Raw genomic sequence first — 22852 nt, 5'->3', positions numbered from 1 at the left:
AGTTTACCTAGTAAATGTCATGATGTGATGTCACTCCATGGGTCAGTCCTGACCTGATGTTTGCACAGGGGACTGCCTACCTACTGCTAGTAAAAAAAATGGGGAAAAGTTTCTTGGTAATTCAGACATAAGCAGGGGGAGAGAATTTGGATATAAAGGGAATGAAAATGTACCAGGACAACCCAGTAGTAAATAATAATGTAGTCAAGCTTACTGTGTCTGCTGATTAGTCATCAACTGAATGTTGATATTTAAATGCTGATATCGTTCATAAATGACCTGGAGTTAGGGGTAACTGATGAAGTGGCCAACTTTGTGGATGACATTGAAATGGCAAATGAGATTCCAGGTAAGCAACTGCAAAGTGACGTATATTGGCGCAAAAAATCCCACCTTCACTTATAAACTGACAGGATGTGGCAGTCACTGATCAAAACCTATTGATAACTATAAAAATTTTGGGTTGGATTCATCAGTTCATCAGAGGAAAAAAATGATGTCCTAAATCTTCTCTGCTTCTCCCACCCCAAACACACACCCTGCTTCCCAGCAGTCTTTTCCAAATATAGAACAGTTTATTCCTGGGATTGTGGGACCAATATGGACCAATAGCCTTATATGAGTTAGGAGGCTGCAGGAGGAAGGGGATCAACAATCCCATCCAATGCCGTAGGCAGTACCAATATGGCATCACTATGCCACATCCAAGAGGGCTTTCTGGAGGTGCAGGCAAAAAAGAAACTTTAAAAGCCCCTGCCCCTGCTGTAAACCCCCATTGTGTCTATAGCTGCCCCAGGAATGCTCAGGCCCATGCACCCCCACACATTCGGGACTGCAGCACAGCACAACCTTGCCGAGGCCCTGTCTTCCAGGTTTTGTCATGGTGGGGTTGAGGGGCAGGCAGCCACCGGTGCATCTGCCTCCTCTGCTGGGGCAAATGCCCTTTGGATGGGGCTCTAAATTGCCTCTTCTGTCAGATTTTCTTCATTGCAACCTACCGATCCACAGTGCTATTAGTCCATACAGATGTCATGACCCTGGGAATAAATTTTCCTGGGGCAAAAAAGGATCGCTACTGAAAGGGTAAAGTGATCTAACCCCTTATTAAAATCTTTTCCATCCAGCACAGCTGCCCCCCCCCCCCATAGCTTCACTACAATCATAGAAGTGTTTCAGATGATCACCGCTTTTAAGTAAGCAGAATGAATCTAACAGATTCAAGGAGAACATCAGAGTATTTATTTGGTACCACACATAGACTTTCTTTAATTTCATTCACTACATGTGTGAGGGCAGAAGGTTATCTATGTATTGTATATGTGTTGCCAATTAATATCAGTCTTGTTTTTTATTTTGCTCAGCTTATACCTTTCACACCCCCACGGATTAATTTCTTGGTGGATGAACTCTTCACCAAAGGCATTTCTGCAGATGGGTGTTCCACACTGGTGGAAAAGTTGTAAGTAAAGCATAGCAAAAATTCATATTTCTATAACAAACATCAGTGGGTGAATGCCTGTGTCCAGGCGCACAGTTCCTCCAACAGAGAAAAATTCCTATTTGTGGAAGAGAAGGTGGAAATCTCCACTAATTTCTCCCACTGCAGACTCCCTCTTTGCCCCCCTGTGCTGTTTTTGAAGGCTCACAGATCCTCAGGAACAAAATTTTTGGGAACTCAATGAGCTGCAGCAAGAGGAGAAAGTACATAAAGTCTGAGGACACTTGGATACTTGCCTAAGCTTTATATCCAGAAAAACTGCTTGTTTTTGTGTCTCTTCTTACCCATTAAGTATCACAGCAATCTATGCATTTTACTCTTCCCCATCAATTAGGAAAGAGGATATAGCCCATTTTTCATGTGGTAACTCATCATTATTTAGCAGTCCTGAATAGTGATCATAAAACATCTCTTTTACCTTTTCACCTATCAAAGTGAGTTTAAAGTCAGTTTAAAGTCAGTTTAAAGAGAAGTGAGAAAAGTGAGTTATGTCTACCCCTGCACAGCTATAGTACTGGGCATAGCATAGCATATCAGGCAGACATAATTTTTGAGACATTCCTAGACAGATTAAGAATCTGTGGCATTCCTTTCTCTTTTCACCTTTTCAGCAATGGAGAATTTGTGGATACCACCTGGACAAACCAGCTACGTTGTTGCAAAATGCCAGATCTGCTGAAGAGGTTCCTGGCTCTCATTTTGATGCCTGTGGTGAGTCTTGAGATAGGCACTCTACACATATGTCATGTTGTATTTCCAAAGCCCTTAGGAATTTTACTTTGCTTGTAGCCCAAGCATTCCAAGTAGATATGAGGCATATCTACAGAAAATGACACCCAGATCAAGTTCTCAAATTGTGCCCCCCCGCATCCAATATCTGATACCCATCCTTTAGATAACTGTACCATAGTATCAGCTCAAATATAAGGAGTTCATGGTAGCATACCCAGTTCTTCCTGTACCGTTTTCACCCTCACACCAATCCTTTAAGGTAGAGTGGGAATTTGAAACTGGGTCTCCTAGATACTGGTCCAACCCACTTTCCTCTTTAATAACAACAAAAGCTATATCAAAAAAGAAAGAATGCAAAGTGTTTTCTTTATGGATTCACCTATTTTGCAATAATACAAAAACTTCCTCTGGTTCCTTCATAACCAGGAACAAACTGCAATCAAATTATCTAAAGCTAAACCAATTCTGAGAAAGAAAAAAAATCAGTTCTTTGTTCAAGCAAAGCCCTTCTTTTTAACTTCCTAGCTAATATATGATTTTAGCAAACAAATCAGAACTTTCTTAACACTGTTCCAAAGGTTAATGCAAGTAAGGAATTTAAAGTTCATTTTTAATAGAAAGTAACAGGCATTTTAAGTTTAAAACCCTTCCAACAGTGTAATCCCAGGTAACCTATTGCTGGTTAATTATTGGCCTGTGAATTAATTTCTGAATCTATTTTGGTGATCACTTTACTTAACTTTAATGACTTGTTATCAAATATAATGTTTAATAAAATGTTTAATAAAATAATACATTTAATAAAATAAATAATACTCTATTTTAAAAAAGAAAAATCCACCATGATTATATCCAGAGAGCTACTATTATTTCTAAAACAATAAAAATACAGACCCTTGTGGTCAGTTTTATTTAAAGAACACTGGAAATCATATTTTCTATATAGAACTATGTGAGTTCATTTTACAAATTAAACTGGGGTCCAGAACCTTAATAAAGCTAGAGTTTCAGTCACACCTTTAGCAGTACATGCATTGAACATAACATGAGAATTAATCAACACACATATAAAGAAGAAAAGGTACTCTATACAATGATTGCGTGTATGTTCATTGTAACATGACCAGGGCTACTACTGCCCCAATAAATCCATTAAACAACAGGGTCACCATAGTTAAGACTGTCTGTTTGATTTTGCATTATGGCACAGTAACCTTGAATAATTAGAACAGCAAAAAGAAAATGATCTAAAGATTTGGTACTTTGCCTAATTTCATAGAGTTGGATTTTTGGGTTCAATTCATATAATTTTATTGTGAAATAATTACCGGTAAATGTTTTCTTTTAAATAACAGAAAACAGATTAATGTTTTGTAACCTTTTGGTAACTGAGAGGTGATTCCCATGTTGCAAAGTCCACGTAGAGGACACCTCAACAGATGTGACCTAGTGTTTTGTGCAGGGCATTTGGTTTTGGGAACATGGGAGCTGATTCTGTTTGGGACTACAGGGAGAAAGGTTTAAATATTGATGACAAGCTCTGGAGAACTCTAAAGTTTGCACACTTGTTTTGTTTTAGTAAAAGGCATTGTGTAGCTTTTGTTTAAGAAATTTCAACATGACTAATGAAAGCCTCAACGAATGGCAACAATGCCTTACAGAACAGCATCATAAGACAAAAAGAGTTTACAAGGGCTCAGAAGGATGTGGTCCTTTGTCACGCTCACCTAGAGGCAGCAGCAGAGGCAGGCAGGCAGACATGTGGGTGGGGCAGGGTGGCAGGAGGGAGCCAGCACAAGAGATTTGTGGATGACACTTTTACAATCTGGAGCCAAGGCGAGGAGGAACTGCTGAATTTTCTGGACCACCTTAACAGCATCCTCCCAAACATCCAATTTACCATGGAAACTGAAACAGAAGGCAAACTGCCTTTTTTAGATGTCTTGGTCTTTTGCAGACTCAACCACCAACTGGGCCACACAGGCCCTTTCCCCACTTACCCTTGTTGGAGGGTTGCTGCGCGCAATTCCCAGCGTGCGCAATTCCCAGCGCGCAAGCAATACCTCCTTGGCGCTACTCCAGCTTCCCCACTTCACCCCTCTCTCTCGCGACTTCTGCGCAGAGGTCATCACAAGGCGCCCATTTGAAAAGGTGCCAGGAATTACGCGGCGCTAAGGAGTGTGGTGCGAGAGAGGCAGCCTGTCGGGGCGGCTGCGTACTCTCCACCGCTCCTGAAAGTGGGGAGTGTGGCTGGACCCCACGCCACTTTTTTAGGAGAGTAAGCTGAGAGGCTTAAGGTTAGAAGTGGGGAAAGAATTGCGGCCATGCAGTTTACAGAAACCACCAACACACACAGACTGGATATCTACATTAAAAAAAAAAAAAAAAAAAAAAAAAAAAAAAAAAAACAAAAACAAACAAAAAAATAAAAAAAAAAAAAAAATAAAAACTCCAACCACCATCCACAACATAAAAGAGGCATAATCAAAACTCTGACAGATCGTGCAAAATGAATTTGTGAACCTCACCTCCTGCGTGATGAAATAAATCATCTAGACTGGGCTCTGCAGGCTAATAGCTACTCCACAACAGAAATCAGAAGAGCTTTAAGACCAAGAGAAATCCAGAGGACGGAGGAGAAACAGCCCACCACAGGAAAAGTATAGTATAGGAAAAGTATAGTATAGTATTTCTACTATACACAGATTAAATAGAGAAACTGATGAAAAAGCATAACCTACAAACCATCTTCAAACCTACCAGGAAAATACAGCAGATGCTATGATCAACAAAGGACAAGAGAGACCCCCTCACTTCTGCAGGAATCCTATGCAGCGATAATTCCCTGCAGCTGTGGAAAGTATTCCGTCTACATTAGGAAATCCATTGCAAAATGCAGCTTTCCAGGACTCGATGATTAAGGAGTATGAAAGACGCTGTCAGCTTAACCATCCTGAAAAATCTGCAGTTACAGAACATGTCTTAAACGAAACTGGACATAACATTTTATTTGAGAACACTGAAATTCTGGACAATTCGGAAGGTTACTATGTTAGACTGCACAGGGAGGCCATTGAAATTCACAAACACCAAGATAACTTCAACAAGAAAGAAGAGACTCTGAAAATTAACAAATCTTGGCTACCAGTACTTAAAAAATGGACTGATAACCCTACCCACAATACAATGCACTCAACCACACCTTTGCATAGCAAGTTCCACTCAAACACTTACTGATTGGTTCCCCACCCTGGGACACGGACAATATACCCCACTAAACTTTCCCTTCTCATTAGACACAGTGTGAAACAGACTTTTCTCTGTGATACACCTCTGAAGATGCCAGCCACAGATGCAGGCGAAACATTAGGAACAAGATCTACCAGACCACAGCCACACAGCCCAGAAAACCCATCACAACCACTTGAATCCAGCCGTGAAAGCCTTCGCCGATACATAGAAGTGAGAATCTTTATCTTCTTCCTCAAAGTTGGTTGGTAGCCTGTGCCCACTTCCTCTACACACCTGTTGTTTTTGGGTTTGCAATAGAGGAGTCACTTTTGAATTTAGCCCTGCGATTTCTACTGAACTGTTTATACATCTAACACTTTACACACAAGGGCTGGTTAGGGAGATACAAGTATGTGCTTTGAAGAATAGGGAAGCAAATCAAGTCCCCATTAGATGACCTTTTAAGTTCACTACTTAGCAGACATGTTCACACTGGTTGGAAATGGCTTCCATCTGACATAGACATTTTGTTGTCAGGAATAATTCTGCAACACTGCTCTGCTTCCCTTGAAAGTATGCTGAAACCTTTGTTATGGATCTGAAAATGAGATTGCTTACAGGTTCCATAACTATGTGTTCATACAGGAACCATTTGACACCCTATTTGCATTGATTGCTATTATTATATTTAAATCAGAAAGTAGCTCTGAATCTCTGGAACAAACCATTTCATTCCATGCCGAAGAATCATAATGTAAACTTGTATATTTGATTGTTTTCTTCATATGCTCTCTCAAAATGACTGTTTCAGTTAGAACTCGCTCCACTCGATCTTGTTAACTGAAATCAAGTTCTAGCTGCCTTCCTTATAAAGCGGAATAACCAAGGTGGAAAATCATAATCTAAGAATAATGACTTTGATGCAGCCTGTCTCAGGTTTTCATATGCTTCTTTTTTATGATCCCATTCCCTCTCAGCAAAATGATGGGGTTGAAAATAAAGTGCAGGCGAGAAAATGTAATTGCCACAAATCTTGATCTTTTATCCAACCCCACCCCATATACACAAAGTCACAAAATGTTCTTTTTTATCTATCCGTGCCAGATTCTTTGATAGTCAATAAAAATACTAAACTTTGCAGCACAATGGAAAGCTTTTAAGCTCCATTGATTTCACTGAAAAGATATTGATATGGTATAATTTTGTAGCTGAAGACAGAGGAGGCAAAATCCATTTAACTGTTTCTGGGCTGCACACAATTGTTTAAAATAGCTTTTATTAAAGATGTGTATATAATTTTTGTTGTTTTTGTTTACAAAGAGCGTGCTATGGGTTAATTATACTCATTATTAAATTGTTTTTGTTTTGTTTTGCTTTGCTTCCATTGTTTACAATAGGAACATTCCCCACTTATTATTTGGCATGAAGTTCTCAGGGTTTGTATTCCAAGGGATCTTCTCTGCCAAATTTCATACAAGAGAGAGAGTCCCTGTTTTAGGATGAACTGGGCAAAAAGAGTAGTGTTTCAAAGGCAGCTCAAGAAAGTAGAATGGCAGGAGCAGACAGGCAACATGGGCAGAAAAATCCAGACTTTCTCACTCACTCAGCACCCATCCTGGCTTTACTTTCCCAAAACTTTGCAAAAAAACCCCACAAAACAGTCAGGAGAAAGATTGGGAAAATGTGGAGAAACCTCAAGACCTTCATAAATGCACTGCGATGGATAGAGGGAGTGTGACTCTGTTGATTCTTCCAGACTTCTCAGCAGCTTTTGATACCATCAATCATAGTTCTTGTGGACCTTCTATCTGGGCTGGGTTTGGGAGGCACTGTTCTATAGTAGTTCTGGTCCTATCTGGCAGGTAAGTTTCAGAATGTGGTGCTGGGTAATTGCTGCTTAGCCCTTTGGATCTTGGCCCGTGGATTCTCACAAGGTTCTTTCTTGTCCCCTATGCTCTTTAACATCTACATGAAACGTCTGGGTAAGGTCATCCAGTGATTTGAACTGAGTTGCCACTGATATGTAGCCAGGCGCCCTGTACTGGAAAACCTGTTCCCTTGCCTGCCCTGCAGTGCAGATTCTTGGAGGGTGGGCTTGGACTGGCCACTTCACAAAGAGGTGGATCACCCACTCACCCAGGGGCACCCCACTGCTTCTGTCCTCCAGCCTGGGAGAAGATGCAGCCAGGGGCCACCTGCCTCAACTTCCGGCCGGGGGTGGGGGGAGGGAAGAGCAGCAGTGGAGTCATGCCTGGGACACCTGCCCCCCCCCCCCGGTTCTGTGTTGACTGTTATTCAAATTGCACAATACATTTTCTGAAGCACTGCTCTTGACTTTTTCTGTGTACTTTAGGGTGTCTCTTGCCAAAACCACATAAAAACTTGGAAATAACCCATGCTTTAATGTGCTATTAAATTCTATAGGTGATGTTACCTGGCTCTGGCTCTCTCAAATGCACCACAGCAAAGAATTCAGCTTAGATTTTTTTGGAAGCTCAGAATGTGTTACGAAATATGTAAATGAGCACTATGATCCTCAATACTCACTTGAAAGTGTATTTCATTTGAAACCAAAAGATAAGAGGCCTATATAATATAAACATTCTCTTTTCAGATTGTTATGCTGGTAGTTTTTGGCTGAAAATTACCTTTTAACTTAACACATACCAGAACTTGATTAGTAATATATTTTGGGTTTTTCTTTGAACTTCTAAAGTCATATTTTGTTTCAGTATCCACGGATCTCTCGACATCTGAATGCCCTCACTGGAGTAGGGTAAGGTAATTTGTTGTAGCAATGATTTCTAATGGACTACTTACTTAGCCCTAAATGTAGTTAGGATACTTTTTACGGAATAGCTACAGCATTATAACTTCCATAGCAGGTCAGTTTTCTGTTCTAGTGCATTGAATCTGGTGCAATAGTGTGATCAGAGTGATGAGCCTCTTTGTGTGCTGCAAATTCAGCTTTAACAAATGAATGAGAAGGTAGGGGGGAGGACATCTTCCCACGTACGTACGTACGTGTTTGTGTGTGTGTGTATTGGGTGCAGGTTGATAATTCTAAGTTGCTCTGGACTCTGGACTAAGTTGCTCTTAGTGATCCTTGCCCAATGTCCCCTTCGTGACAAGTAAGCTGAATAAAGGAACTGGTTTGTATATATCAGTTCTCTCCCCACTCCTATCCATTTGTCTGTTGTTCTGAGTTTTCCTTGCCAAGCACAATGATATAGTGGGATCTTTGTGGAGTGATGACAATGGCAAGTAATACCTTAACCAGTTTCATTTTCATTGGTATATGTGTGACAAATCCCAGAGAATCCACTAGTAATTTCTCCAGATGGAAAGGATATCTGTTCTTGGAGCACAACTCTTTTACTTTCTCCTTTAACTGCAGGGTTCCTGGAGAAATGGGGTACCCTCTATGCACAGCATGAGAGAGGACTCAGAGATTTGCCATTGCTGGGCTAACTGGCAGAAATCTCCCTTCCCATTGGTGGAAATCCCCTATGGATCTGGGATCCAACCCCTTGCATGAGCTGGGCTCTAGTCCATAAATCTATTTGTCTTTAAAATGCTGCAAGACATAGTGCTGTTGTAAACATTTTAAAGAAACATTTATATTTTATGCAGTAGGGGGCAGCTTAAGGTATGGCACAAAATAATCTGCACAGAAAGATGGAGCCTAGTAAATCTGTGTACTGCACACTATTTTTAATGTGCATTGCTTGGAAAAATAAAGATGCTTAAGATGAACAGAATTGCTTCATAGGGAACATATAGATTAATGTAAGGAATTTGGGGTTTTGGATAGCCAGGCTTTTGATGCTTGCAACATACTCGTACCTATAACAAAATAAACATTTGGACTGTGCTACCTACATCACAGTGTATGCCTTTCTTCTTGTATCACTATTATCACCATATGAGAAAAAGTAACAGATACATTACTAATGATGAACTGTTAATATGACTTTATTCTACCATTTGTTTATTTGCTTTATTTACCAATTAATGTTTACATGTTTTTGAAGTCTGCTTTCAAACATATTTATGTATGAAACAGAGTTAGGAGGAATCTCAAATACAATAAGGAACAGAACCCGACCTTTATAAATACTAGACTGTAACAATGGCCTTTAAGCAATGAAATATGATTTCTAAAAAGAACACACTATTACGCTCACAAAAGAAGATGACTTTTAAGAGAGGGAACAGTTAGTGTAGCTGTTGAGGGAAAAGTTTTGCATTGTGTTAGTTGATTACAGGTCTCAATTTTCAGGATGTCTGGATCATAAATTCAGGCTTCAGATTCTTCAGCAATGCTATTATTTAATGACAAATTCCTGAAAGATAGTAGTATTGGGTTGCTGCAGCCTAAAACCAAATATGGTAATGTTATTAATATACATGTTGTTTCTTATTGATACTAATTTGCATATGTGCTCACATTTTCTAGATCAGTGAAGAACTGCTGGAAGAACAATGCTGACCGAACGGTAATTATTTTCACTTTACAAGGCAAAGATTCCAATTCTTCCCCAGTTGCAGTTCACCTGGGAGTAACCAGTTTTCAAAGGACAGTTCTGTCCTGTAGCACTGTCAATTCACACAACAGTAACCAGTGGTGGGATTCAAATAATTTAACTACAGGATGTTTACAAGCACCATTTTAACAACTGGTTCTACCGAAGTGGCGCGAACCTGCTGAATCCCACCACTGACAGTAACCTTTCATGCATATTTGTCTTTGTCTTATATTTCACTGCTGCTTATCAGGAAGTGCAAGGAAGAGTTAAAAATAATTTTTACTTCACAATCCCACATGGCATGGCTTGGTACAACTCAGCACTTATGTTATTTGGAAAACTATAGAAATTCAGGACTGCAATTGCTGTACCAGCCATGCTGGCTTCTAATAAAGATGTCACAGGTCTGTTGCACATCCAGACATCATTGAAGGTGTCATGCTACTGCACTGTGATCTGTATTGCCCAGTTGCATATGAACACATAGCCAGTTTTAAAATGCTGCACAAAGGCTCCAGCACAGCTAAAGATTTGTCTCTTGGAAGTCTCCCTTGTTGTTTTTGCTAAAATATGTCTTTAGCATGTAAACTGAAAGCAACAGCGTAAACAAGATTCTACCTGGGCGTACAAGTTGGAAAAATACAATATTTTTTTGCACAGAATGTGGGCTTCTTTCTGTAACTTTGCACTTTTCTTTGTGATGTTAATGATGGGACCGATTTTGAGAGTTTCAACTAGAAGAGTTTGCCTTAGTTTCCTAATCTAATATTTCAAGCTGTTTGCAAAATTTGTTTTTTTAATGGGTATGGGGCACAACAAAAGGTTACTACTGGCTGTGCAAGAGGTGTGTAAGAATGGGAGAAAGAAATTCAGTTACACAGAGAGAGCAGGGAGATGAGCCCACAACAGTGTTCAGTTTTGTTGAAAAAGATAGCAGGTTTTGCCTATTGCTATGGTGACTAGAAACTTGCTGAACTTCTGAGGTTCTGTGCTGATCAGCAGCTAGTAGTTTTTAAATGTCAGACAGAAGCAGATCTCTGTCTTCTAACCGATGCTGATAACAGGTTCTATCTTTCTGTTTTTCCCCAGGCGTATCGTAATGAATTCATCAGAGAATGGCAGAAGCTCAAGCTGGATGTGGTGCTTTGTCCTGCTTTGGGCCCAGCCTTTAATCTCGGATATGCTGGCAAACTATTTGGTACTATCTGATATTCCCACTCCATGAAAATGTAGAACATTGCAATGTGCAACTTGGTTTACTAACTGTGCTCAGTCTAGTACTATTAGCTTTGTAAGAATTCTTCAGGTTAAACATCTTGTTCTTTGCTTGCTGCAGTCTGTGGGTTGGGTCGTGTGTAGAGCATTATGCTTCCAAGCAGAGGGTTTAAGGGTGGCCTTCCAGTTTCTCCTTTCCCCAGTGTCTACAAATGGTTATGGAGAAATTTACATTGCAATTTAAATCATCTCTGGTATTTGCCTTATGCCTTGCAAGACTGAGGGAGGAGAATTCACTTATATAAAGAAGAAGAAGAAGAAGAAGAAGAGGAGGAGGAGGAGGAGGAAGAGTTGGATTTATATCCCCCCTTTCTCTCCTATAGGAGACTCAAAGGGGCTTACAAACTCCTTTCCCTTCCCCCCTCACAACAAACACCCTGTGAAGTAGGTGGGGCTGAGAGAGCTCCAGAGAATTGTGACTAGCCCAAGGTCACCCAGCTGGCGTGTGTTGGAGTATACAGGCTAATCTGAATTCCCCAGATAATTCCCCTGAATTCCTCCACAGCTCAGGCAGCAGAGCAGGGAATCAAACCCAGTTCCTCCAGATTAGAGTACACCTGCTCTTAACCACTACGCTACTGCTGCTCCCTGAAAATGAATGTATGATTCCATTTGGTACCCTGAACTTCCAAAACATATAAAAAATGAGAAGTGATGATGAGGCTTTGCAGGGCGGGGTTAGAGAACAAGCCTCAACTACAGAATAGTTCCCATTATGGTTACAGCTGTACTTACACCGTATTGTATGGCTTTCTAACCAAAGAGCATGTATAGGTATAGGTAGTATGACCCTATCCACAGCAAGATGGGGGTTGATGGGGTACAGTAGCTTGCCTGAGGCCCTCTAATGAATTATTGGCTAACCTGGGATTTGAACCAGAGGTTGCAAGGGAGCAGGGAATGCAGAACAAAAAAATGGTTTGACTTCTTTATTTAAAAAAGTAATGCACCTTATAAAAAGCTGATACCCTGAGGAGGGGGGAAGGAAAATTGATCATTGCTCTCTCGTCACTCTATTGCCTGCCTGCTCCGTGCCTTGTCCTCTTTATCCCTCTACCAGTCCCTCTCCCAGTCTGCCTGTTCCTGCTCTTGATGCCAGCAGTTTCAAGCTTGTCCATGTTTACATTTAGGTTAGCAGGTGACTTTCTGGAGCCTGAACGTTATGCTGCCTCTGTCAGGCTGATGCTTCCAGCAAATTGTTTTAGGAGATTGAAGATCAGATGAAAGCCTCTATAGGTCAGATGTGGACCATAGGCCATAATTTGGTCACTTTTCCTCTCGAGAGGCATTGTTGCTGGGTCTCTCAATCCTTCTTCGAAGCTTTTTCAGCCTCCCAAGCTTGCTGTGAATAGTCAGGTGTTTTTGACTGATGTGCTTATTCCTTGATAGTTCTGGCAATTTAACTGGAAACAACAAGCAAGCAACATAGAAAAAAATTAATTTAACTGGAAACCCTGAGCACTGAACCTGAGGCCTTTGGCATGCAAAGCATCCTGTCACTGAACCACAATCCCTCCCACACACACACATGATTTCTTGTGGGGGTCTTTGTTTCGTGATTCTCCTCTTTTGAATTCTATCTTTTTCACAAAGGCTCTGCTATTCCTAAAACTGAGAATTTAGAAATCAACAAATTATATTGAAAAGGCATACCTGTCATCTGCTTAGATGAAGAACTCAGGTGGACCTTATTCAGTGAGTGGTTCTATGAATCATCAGATAGGAAGGAACATTTTGTAAGTGTTTGTATAACAAGGTGTGTGTTGAATCTCATGTCATTTGCATGTGGGGCTCACAAAACGAAAGCTTGGAAAGAAATAACTTGCTTTCATGTGCTATATTTGGTTTCTTCCAGTTGCTACTACCTACACACATTTATACAATGTCTTGAATTTTCCTGCTGGAGTTGTACCAGTCACTACTGTTTCTGAAGCAGATGAGGAAGAGCTGAGGCATTATAAAGGACACTATGGAGATCCTTGGGATAAGAGAATGAAAGAGGTCAGTCGACAGCTATTAAAGCAATTGCTGTATTTGAAAGCCACATAATTGAGAGTCTCAGTTTGTGCTGAAAAATGGGGAACGTTATCCTACCTTCCATCCCTCTCTAAAACTAGTGTCTATGGGCCATCTGGGATATCAAGTTAAAGTTGTTCATTAATCCATCTGCCTTCTTTCATTGGCTACATCTGAGCTGGACAGGATTCTAGTAGTACTTGAGAAAAATATGTTTTAGGGGTCAAATGTTACCTGAGAACCACTTGTACAGGGGATCAGTGTTTGGGATGGACTGCAGGGAGAGGTGAGAGGCAGGACAGTTCTGGTCCATGAGTGGGCTCTGCAAGTACAGCTGTGGATTCAACCCATAATATGTAACTCCATGGGAGTCAATACTCATGCAAAATATCAAGGTTTCATCAAGATTTCCCCACTGCTTAATCGCTGAACACGGATTCATCTCAATTCTGGCGCTCCCTCTCCCTCTTCACGTGTTTTTTAAGAACCTGCATGGAAATGTACATTTTATTTATTATTTATTATTTTATTTTCTTAGATTTTTATACTGCCCCATCCCCGAAGGGCTTTTAAAAATACGTGCTGAATCCAGATCGGTGGGGAGGTTTGGGGTTTGAATTTAGATGTGTTTTCCTGCTGTAGGGAGTGATGCGGAGCCTTCCAGCCAATCAGAGCGTGGCGGGCTGTGCACGATGTGCACGTAGTCTTTTTTTGTTTCGCACCACTGGAAGCTACATTGAAACGTGGTTGCATGGAACGTGGTTTCTGTGCTAACTGTAAACTAAAATTAGACTTTCATGCCAATGCAGCTGCATGGGTAAAGAGTGCCAAAAACTTGAAGCCGCGCATAAACGAAGCTTAGTGTGTGTGAAGTCTATCTACGCAAGCGGATAGTGACGTAGCTGCGCAAAAAAAGTTTTTTAAAAATCCCGCCCCAACACCAGCCAATCAGAACAGACCCGCTGAGCTGATCACATGTTCATGGGGAGTGTAACATTGTGTGAATCCATGACAGACATCGTGGTCATCACTAGAGACACGCTGGAGTGGGGAGGGAGAAACTGCGATGAAAAGGTTCTGTTTCTTTTGAAACCTGGTTGTATCTGGCTTTTTAGAAAGAAAAGTGGCCAAATGTATACAAACAGGGGAGTGCCTGTTTGTGCATTTGCAGGTGGATTGTGAATTCAATACCTGTTTGTGCATATGCAGGTGGGTTCGGGGTTCACAGGAAAAGATGTATGCAGGTGAGGGAAGCAAAATGCTTCCTTGCCTTAGCTTGGTGCACTCCCTTGCTCATTGAAGCACTTTGGTCACAGTCCAGATCTGATTCCACAAATGAGCCAAATTGTTGAATTGTTTGAAACAATGGACGGCAGTGCAGGAAAGACTGTGCAGGAAGGTGAGGTTGAGTTCCTCTCACCAGCCTGAGCATGATTTTTGAGCAAAATAATACATAGTTATTAACCCTCTTTTGCCACAAATGTAAGATAATTGGCAGTGTTGTGCTGTGTATTTTGATCTCTGCCCTGCGTCCCCCAGTTTTACATCATGATAGTTTTTAGAGCCACGTGATCATGATTCATGCTGGAAATGTATTCTGAATATTTCCTGTTACCCAGCTGCATATTTCCCCAATGGGTCTTGAACAGAAAGTCACAACTAATTCACTTCAAAAGGTGATATGCATCCAGCAGGCTCATGCCGTCCTCTATCCACATTGGATTCTCCTTGGTAATATCACACTATTTGTATCTCTTCGATAGGCTGTTCAAGATTCTGTGGGGCTTCCTGTAGCAGTCCAATGTGTGGCCTTACCCTGGCAGGAGGAACTTTGCCTTCGTTTCATGAAGGAAGTAGAGACCCTGTCCCTTGAGAGAAGAGGGAGGAGAAAAGTCTGATACTATGGAAGAAGATCCTACAAGGAATATGTCTTAATCACTTAATAAAGTCTTTGTTGTTGGCTTCTTTGGTTTCTGTCTGGGTTTGTTTTAGTATCACTGAGTTTGTTCAGCTATATTTTTACTGATGTGTTTTGGGGAGAATGTATGAGTGTAAGGTGAGCAGAGAAACTTCAATGATACTGTCTAATTGGGGTGTGTACACATGCTAGTCCTGCAGTTATGGCTGTCAGCCTTCAGGTGGTCACCTGAGTCTCCAGGAATTACAGCTGATCTCCAGACTACTGAAATCAGTTCCTCTAGAGGAATCATAGAGTACATAAATTTCTACCACAAAACAGCTGATCCAGAACTCTAAGACACTTTAAAATTACATTTATTTCCTAAATAAATGAAATAAATGTTCGCTCAAAAATCCTATTCTATAGTCAAAGTACCAAAGGAGGCTTTGAGAAAGTCAGTCTGGTAGAATTGCCACTTGCCCTCAGCTATGCATCTGTCCCTTTAAGACCAAAATTTAATGTGTGACTATTTTCCCTTATTTGTGATGAGAAAAAAACGTACCTAGTTGATGTTCTACCCCTCAAGCAGCTGTTTAAAACAACCTGCTAGTCTGGAACAAAGCACAGTGTACTTGAATAAATACAAGCCTATCCAAATCCCTCTGTTCTCTCCCCCCCCCCCCCCCCCCAATTACCTTGAGTTAAGTCTTTGGAAAGGCTTCTAGGTTGAAAAGGAGATCACTCTCTGAAGCATAACTTCTTTGTCAGGTTTCCACACACCCCTCATCCAATCAGTAGACAGCAGTGCCCCACCCACCTTCATTATTTCAGATAACTCAGGCGGTTCAAGGAGTGGATTCAGCAGAGACAGAGGTGAAGGTGAGAAAGGGGGGCTGGAGAGTATCAAGGAGGGAAAATGAGATGAAAGAATGAATAATGTGGCTTTGGGCAAGGGCTGGAAAAATGTGTTGATTCAGTGCAGTATCCTGTCAAATGCTGGAGGTTTGTCCAGTGATGATGATCTTATTTAGCGTGACTAAATCATGTTAGAGTGTATCTATTGTCCATCTGCACATTAGAGAAGATGCAAATCCTTCTTTGGACTGCTGATTTTTCTCTTCCCTTTATAGCAAATAATTTCCATAATATTCCTTCACTATTCAGATGACTGTGGGCTATATTGCCAGTTTTTTTAATCAGTTCTTTTCTTTTCTGTTTTATATGTAGTTATGAGCCTCTCTTGGTTTTGTTTGGTTCAGTTGACATTAGGTAATGTAAGGAGAGTGTTCTGAGTTCAGGTGAATAGCAGGCTGAAGCATGCTTTTGATATGTTTGCTGCCTCGGGTGTAGTTATCTTCTGTTCCCTGTTTTCTTTGTATTTATCTTGGGACAATAAAAGTATTAAAACTGCAAACTTAAAGAACTGGTTGATGATGGAGCACAGAGGATGGAAGACTTCTCATTGGAAGAATCCCAGTAGGGACTAGGGGAAGTGGAAACAGCTGCTGCAAATCCTGTTTGAAAACCTTGCTTGGGAGGGTTTAGGATATAGAATTTCTACCTTTCTGTGGCCATTTAAAATGTAGCCGAGTAGGTTATCCCTACTCCATCCTTCAGACACATCTTTCTACAGAGAATAACAAGATAGTAATAAAATAGCTAAGTAAGGAAGAATAAAACTCCAAAATACTAGATTGGAAGAGTGAAGAGATAGTTTAAGCCACCAGAGCATCATATATGAAGGCAAGTTAAGCAGGTTTATGGGGAGTAAATTAATGACTAGGGTCTGTGCAAGTCTGTATGTGAGAGAAAAATGGGAAGGCAGCCCTTATGCTCTTCTGAAAATTTAACTAGGATTAAGCTTGCAATCACATGTAAGCATACTTTCAGTAATCAGTAACATAGGGTCAATATTAACTATTGGCACACTCTTACAATCTGCCCCTTTAATTTTCATTCAGAGCACACTGGTCTTGGAATTCATATTGAACTGAACACAGTAGCTACCAGGGTGGTACACACAAGTTTGCTTTGCTTCAGCTAAGATTTTTTTGAAAGTTTGTGACATAACAACTTCAATTTATACGAGAGCTTATTTTGGGGAGCAGGAATATTTCTTTTTGTATATATAAATATTCTGCCCCCACCCCCCACATTCCTCATGACTTTAAGTAGATATTTCAAGGCCATGGTTGCCCTAAAATACAAGCAAGGAAATTGTCTCCTTTTCATTGTTGTGACTTTAAGGGTTCTGATGATTGTTTGTGGCATGTCTGGACCTCAGAGAGTGGTTAGACATTTGCAGCTCCAAGATGGGAAAATACTGAGGAATGTGTACGCATGTGAAAAATGATAGTTCCAAGCAGGCATTTGTTTAAGCAACTGCCAACTATATTAAGGCCCATGTTTCACTCAGAAAGGAGGGATGTTGTAATCTGTTTCTTTAGGGACCTGGACCAAAGCAATTGTTTCTTTAGGGACCTGTTTCTTTAGGGACCAAGAACCAAAGCAATTGCTACAGGAAACCCATGACATTTTTGAGTTTGCTCTGGTTATAGAGTAGAAGGCAAAACAGCCACACTAGTAACTTTAACTTATGCTGGGATTTTTAGGATGGCTGAATTGAATTTTTAGGGACCTCCAGCCTTTCAGACTTTCCCTTCGTTATTGACCAGGGCGTTTTCCCCACGGCCAACATATCCTGGGATAAGGAAGTGAAACATCCCAGTTCAGCCATGACTTCTGCATGGCTTCCAGGTCTAACTCGGGCCCATCCTGTGAGATTTCCCTTATCCCGCACCTTTCAAAAAATGATAAAATTTGTATGTTTTTTTTAAAAAACTGCATTGATCCCACTCCCATGCAAACACTGCAGGAGATGGACGGGTTTATTTTTTCCGCCTAGCCGTGTGCAGCCAATTAGAACAACAGAAAAACGGGACAGTTCGCGCTTGCGCGGCAACGTCAGCAAGGAAAACGAAACTAACCCAGGGGCCACCCTGGAGTTCTTCCTCCCAACCTGAACATGCTGACAGGCTGCCGTACAGAGGGAGAAACCAAGATAGAAACATCCCGTTATGTATGATCCTGGTTTTCCCCCGGGTTATATTGGCCATGGTAAAAACACCCAAGATAGTTCAGAAGCCCCAGACCACTAAAAAGAAGGTCAGTGGCTTGGGGAGGATTGCAGACTTAAAGAGCTTACATGGTTTAGAATCTACTGGAAGAAATTTGAGAGGACTTGTTGCATTAAAAAATGCTGCAAAATGATCAAGAAACAGATGCTAATTTTTATAGATTTTATAGGACAGAGGATGACAAAAAACCAAGAACCAAAGCAATTGCTACAGGAAACTCATGACATTTTTGAGTTTGCTCTGGTTATAGAGTAGAAGGCAAAACAGCCACACTAGTAACTTTAACTTATGCTGGGATTTTTAGGATGGCTGAATTGAATTTTTCATTGCTAAATGTTCTTCGTTTAGTTAGCTTTAAATGATATTTGTATTGTGAATCGGCCTAGTGTTTAATGTGCTTTCCTTATTTAATTGATAAAATGTATATTTTAGTTTCTTCACAAGGCTCTGTAACAGAGTGTACTCAAGGTTGATACTTATATTCCTCTTTATTTGAATATAGTGAAAGCTGCTCAACTTTAAAAAATAACTGTGTTTAATCCAGCTTATCCTGCCCTGGTGCTAACAATCAACATATACAAAACATACACAGGGATCCTTGGACTTGACAGTAGGGTAACGCGGAAAATGTTATGTATGGGGAATTTTAAAAGACACACTTGATTCCAAAAGACACAAGCATGCATTTGCTTCTTAGAAAGACAAAGAAAAATAAAAGATCTAAAATGGTTGCACTTTGGTCAATAGAAAAAGGGCTAGGAAATACAGGAAAGTTCAGGCAAATGCAGGAGTGGTTTTTAATTCCAAAAGGTGGGCTAGAACTACGTCGTAAGGAAAGTTGGCAATAATCGTGGAACACATGCAGCTTCACTGGCCATTTTCTCCCCCTCCTCTGGGCTGTGAGCCAGATCATTGTGGTCATGGTCTGCTTCTATGTTCTCTAGCACATCATTCTGGAACACAATAGTACACATTCTTTGCTGCAATGGACTCTTCTCTAATTTTCATAATACTCCTTGAGCTGTAAGTGTGAGATGTTAAAACAAATGTAATAAAACTTTAAAAAAAAATCCTTGAGCTATCCAGAAATGAATAAGACATCAGAATAAGGTTCAGGCTGCGAGTATGGGGTACACAGGCTATCTTGATGGGATTAAATTGGTCAGCCTTCGATTTACTTTCGCTTTACTTTTCAGGCTCCTGAAACATTGTATGCAGCACCAATCTGGTTACAGAATGCAACAAGAGGCTTTCACAGTCCATGACTGGTTGAAGTGGCTGTGGCCTGAGACTGAAATAGATCCTTGTGTTCTTCTGGCCTTGACCTGTGGTTCAGCTGCAGCTTTCTTGGCATACAAATGTGTGAGCCAGAAGAGGATAAAAAAACAAATACAGGATGCACAGAAAAAGAGACATCTTGGCTTAGAAAAAATGGAAAAAGCTACTCAGAAGTTTAAACAACAGGTATATACTTCTCAGGTGTGTGTGTGTGTGTGTGTGTGTGTGTGTGTGTGTGTGTGTGTGTGTGTGTGTGTGTGTGTGAGAGAGAGAGAGAGAGAGAGAGAGAGAGAGAGAGATTGATTCTTGCATTTTCTTGTAGAACAAAAGGACTCAAATCTATGCCAATTTATATATTTTATATTTCCTTGCAGTTCTTTAAATTTCGATTTACTAATTAGAAAGTGAGATTTTATGCATGCCCACAGTTCCATGTGTGTTAAATGCTAACAAGTCTCAGGCAATTTATGGTGACTCCATAGGATTATCAAGCAGAGGTGGGATCAAGCAGAGGTGGGATCAGGGGTGTAACGAGGCAGCCCTGGGAAAACTGTAGCCCTGGGCAAAACCTGAGTTGGATGCCCCCCCCCCATGGGCGGCCACTCCACCATGACCAAAAATTTTTTTGCACCAGGACATTGGTGCCTGCAGGGGGTGCATTTTTAGACTTATCAGCACCAAAATTTCAGCATATCATCAGGAGACTGTCCTTATGCTACTCCCCAAGTTTGGTTCAAGGAGTCCAAAGTTATGGACTCCCAAAGGGGGTGCCCCATCCCCCATTGTTTCCAATGGGAGCTAATAGGAGATGGGGGCTACAGCTTTGAGGGTCCATAACTTTGGCCCCCCTGAACCAAACTGCACCAAGCTTGGGGGTGCCATCATCTCCAGATGATACCCTGAAATTTTGGTGCCAATACATCCAAAAATGCACCCCCTGCAGGAAAATCCTAGAAATTTGCCCAAGAATCTTTGTTCTGCATTGAGTTTTCTGCATTGCTGTCAGTGGGGGTTGCAGGCTGTGGGGAGCACATTTCTGAAGGCACAGTCTCAAAACTTTCAGGGTCTCATCAGGAGACTGCCCTAATGATACCCCCAAGTTTGGTGCAGTTTGGGTCAGGGGGGCCAAAGTTATGGACCCTCAAAACTGTAGCCCCCATCTCCTATTAGCTCCCATTGGAAACAATGGGGGATAGGGGCACCCCCTTTGGGAGTCCATAACTTTGGACTCCCTGAACCAAACCTCACCAAACTTGGGAGGTAGCATAAGGACAGTCACCTGATGATACGCTGAAATTTTGGTGCCGCTAGCCTAAAAACTGCGCCCCCTGAAGGCCAAAGATGGGAAACCACTAAAATACCCAAAAACGAACCCAGCATTTTGATGCCCCCCACAAGGTGATGCCCTGGGCAGCTGCCCACCTTGCTTGATGGGCATTACGCCAGTGGGTGGGATCCAGCAGGTTCTCACCAGTTCCTGAGAGTGGGTTACTAATTATTTGTGTGTGCTGAGAGGGGGTTACTAATTGGGTCTGCTTTTCCGTTAGAAATTCCATTAGGTCCGAAAATCATAAAGTCCTCTTGTTTCCTATGTGGCTGGTTAGCGAAGGTAGAAAATGGGATAATTGTCCCTGTTGGGCTGTTTTAAAAACATGTTTTAGGAAATATGGTAACGCTCCTTTGTTTAAGGAAAGTATCCTTCTTTTGATTTCTAGAAACAAAATTAAGTATTTGAAAGTATTAAGTATTTGACAAGTGGGCAGTCAATTAGAGTAGGAGAAGCGGAAGTTGTTTCTGTTGGCAGTAGACCGAGTAGGACTTTGGCTATAATGAGTTTCTAAAATTATGGACAGAAAAGATACCAGCTGGAAAATTAGGAACTTTTTTTACAGTGCAAGAAAGTTTTTTTACAGTAACAGAGAGAAATTATTAATGCCCTCACACCCAGAATGCCTCAGCCACCAGCCACCGGTTCCGTGTCTCCCACCAGCCCTATATTGGCTTATGCCACACTGGATTGATTGAATCCCACCACCATGGGAATCTGTTACTAAAATTTTTGGATCCCACCACTGTTTTCAAGGCAAGGAATGAACAGAGTTGGTTTGCCATTATCTGCCTCTGTGTAACCAGATATGACCCTACTAAACTTCTGAGATTAGGCTGATGAGATTAGGCTAGACTTGACCACAAGGATCCACAATCTCATGGTTCTGTCTAAAATGAAAGAAGGAATGTCTACTTGGGTGCATAGAGTACTGGAGCATCAACTTGAAGTGATTTATTTTATATGCTGCTGTTACACAGGTAAAACAGTAATAATAATCTGCTGGCACATATTCATTGGACCTTATTTGAATCATAGTAGCTTCAATTATTTTTTGCATCTTATAGGCTTGATACTTGTGCATAGCAGGCACAGATATACGTGTTTGATTCTTCCTAGCAGTATTGTCTCTTACAGTGAGTCTTGTCTTCTCATAATGTGACTAAAGCATTATAACCTCAGTTTTCTCATTTTAGCTTCTAGGGAGAGTTCCGGCTTAATGTGATCTAGAACCCACTGATCTGTTTTTTTGGCAATTGATGGTATCCATAAAATTCTCCTCCAATAGCACATATCAAATAAATCAACTTTCTTCCTATCAGCTTTCTTCATTGTCCAGCTTTCACACGCATATGTATAATGGGGAACACTATAGTATGAGTTATCTTGATCTTGGTCACCAATGACACATCCTTACACTTAAGAATTTATTCTAGCTCCTTCATTTCAGTCCTTCTCTGTCTCAATATGCTTCTGATTTTTTGGCTGCAGGCTCCTTTTTGGTTAATGCTGGATCCAAGGAACAGAAAATCTTTAACAATTCAATTTCTTCATTGTCAACCTGAAAGTTAATTCCCTGGCAGTCATTACTTTTGTTTTCTTGATGTTCATCAGTAATCTTGTCTTGGCACTTTCTGTTTTAACCTTCCTCAATAGTCATTTAAGATATCACTATTTTCTACCAGTAATGTGGTGTCATCAAATGGTTAGTGTTCCTTCCACCAATTTCCATCCCACCTTCATCTAAATCTATTCCAACTTTCCTTATGATATATTCTGCATATAGGTTGAAGAAACAGAGAGATAAAATACATCCTTTGCCAACAGTGTGTAACAGACTTCTCTCTGTGATACACCTCTGAAGATGCCAGCCGTAGAAGCAGGCAAAATGTTAGGAAGAAGATCTACCAGACCACAGCCACGCAGCCT

At 40.9% G+C, this 22852-nt stretch overlaps 2 protein-coding genes across 2 annotated transcripts in view; both read left to right on the top strand.

Annotated features, from left to right (window-relative positions):
- LOC125432349 (vitamin D3 hydroxylase-associated protein-like) overlaps positions 1-15246 on the top strand; it is a 35032-nt gene extending 19786 nt beyond the window's left edge. The window contains exons 9-15 of the mRNA XM_048495793.1: positions 1362-1459; positions 2110-2209; positions 8194-8237; positions 9921-9960; positions 11080-11188; positions 13121-13266; positions 15045-15246. Coding sequence (XP_048351750.1) covers positions 1362-1459; positions 2110-2209; positions 8194-8237; positions 9921-9960; positions 11080-11188; positions 13121-13266; positions 15045-15179 — 672 coding nt within the window. The 3' untranslated portion in view covers positions 15180-15246. The remainder of the gene's footprint in view (positions 1-1361; positions 1460-2109; positions 2210-8193; positions 8238-9920; positions 9961-11079; positions 11189-13120; positions 13267-15044) is intronic.
- A 411-nt stretch (positions 15247-15657) lies between these two features.
- Positions 15658-22852, top strand: part of LOC125432386 (vitamin D3 hydroxylase-associated protein-like) — a 41529-nt gene continuing 34334 nt past the window's right edge. The window contains exons 1-2 of the mRNA XM_048495848.1: positions 15658-16060; positions 19515-19782. Of these exons, the coding sequence (XP_048351805.1) occupies positions 19531-19782 (252 nt within the window). The 5' untranslated portion in view covers positions 15658-16060; positions 19515-19530. The remainder of the gene's footprint in view (positions 16061-19514; positions 19783-22852) is intronic.

This window comes from Sphaerodactylus townsendi, linkage group LG05 (genome assembly GCF_021028975.2).
Source record: "Sphaerodactylus townsendi isolate TG3544 linkage group LG05, MPM_Stown_v2.3, whole genome shotgun sequence".
NCBI classification, from domain to species: domain Eukaryota; kingdom Metazoa; phylum Chordata; class Lepidosauria; order Squamata; family Sphaerodactylidae; genus Sphaerodactylus; species Sphaerodactylus townsendi.
Note: the sequence above shows the minus strand (reverse complement) of the source record. Positions and strands in the feature narration are given on the sequence as shown.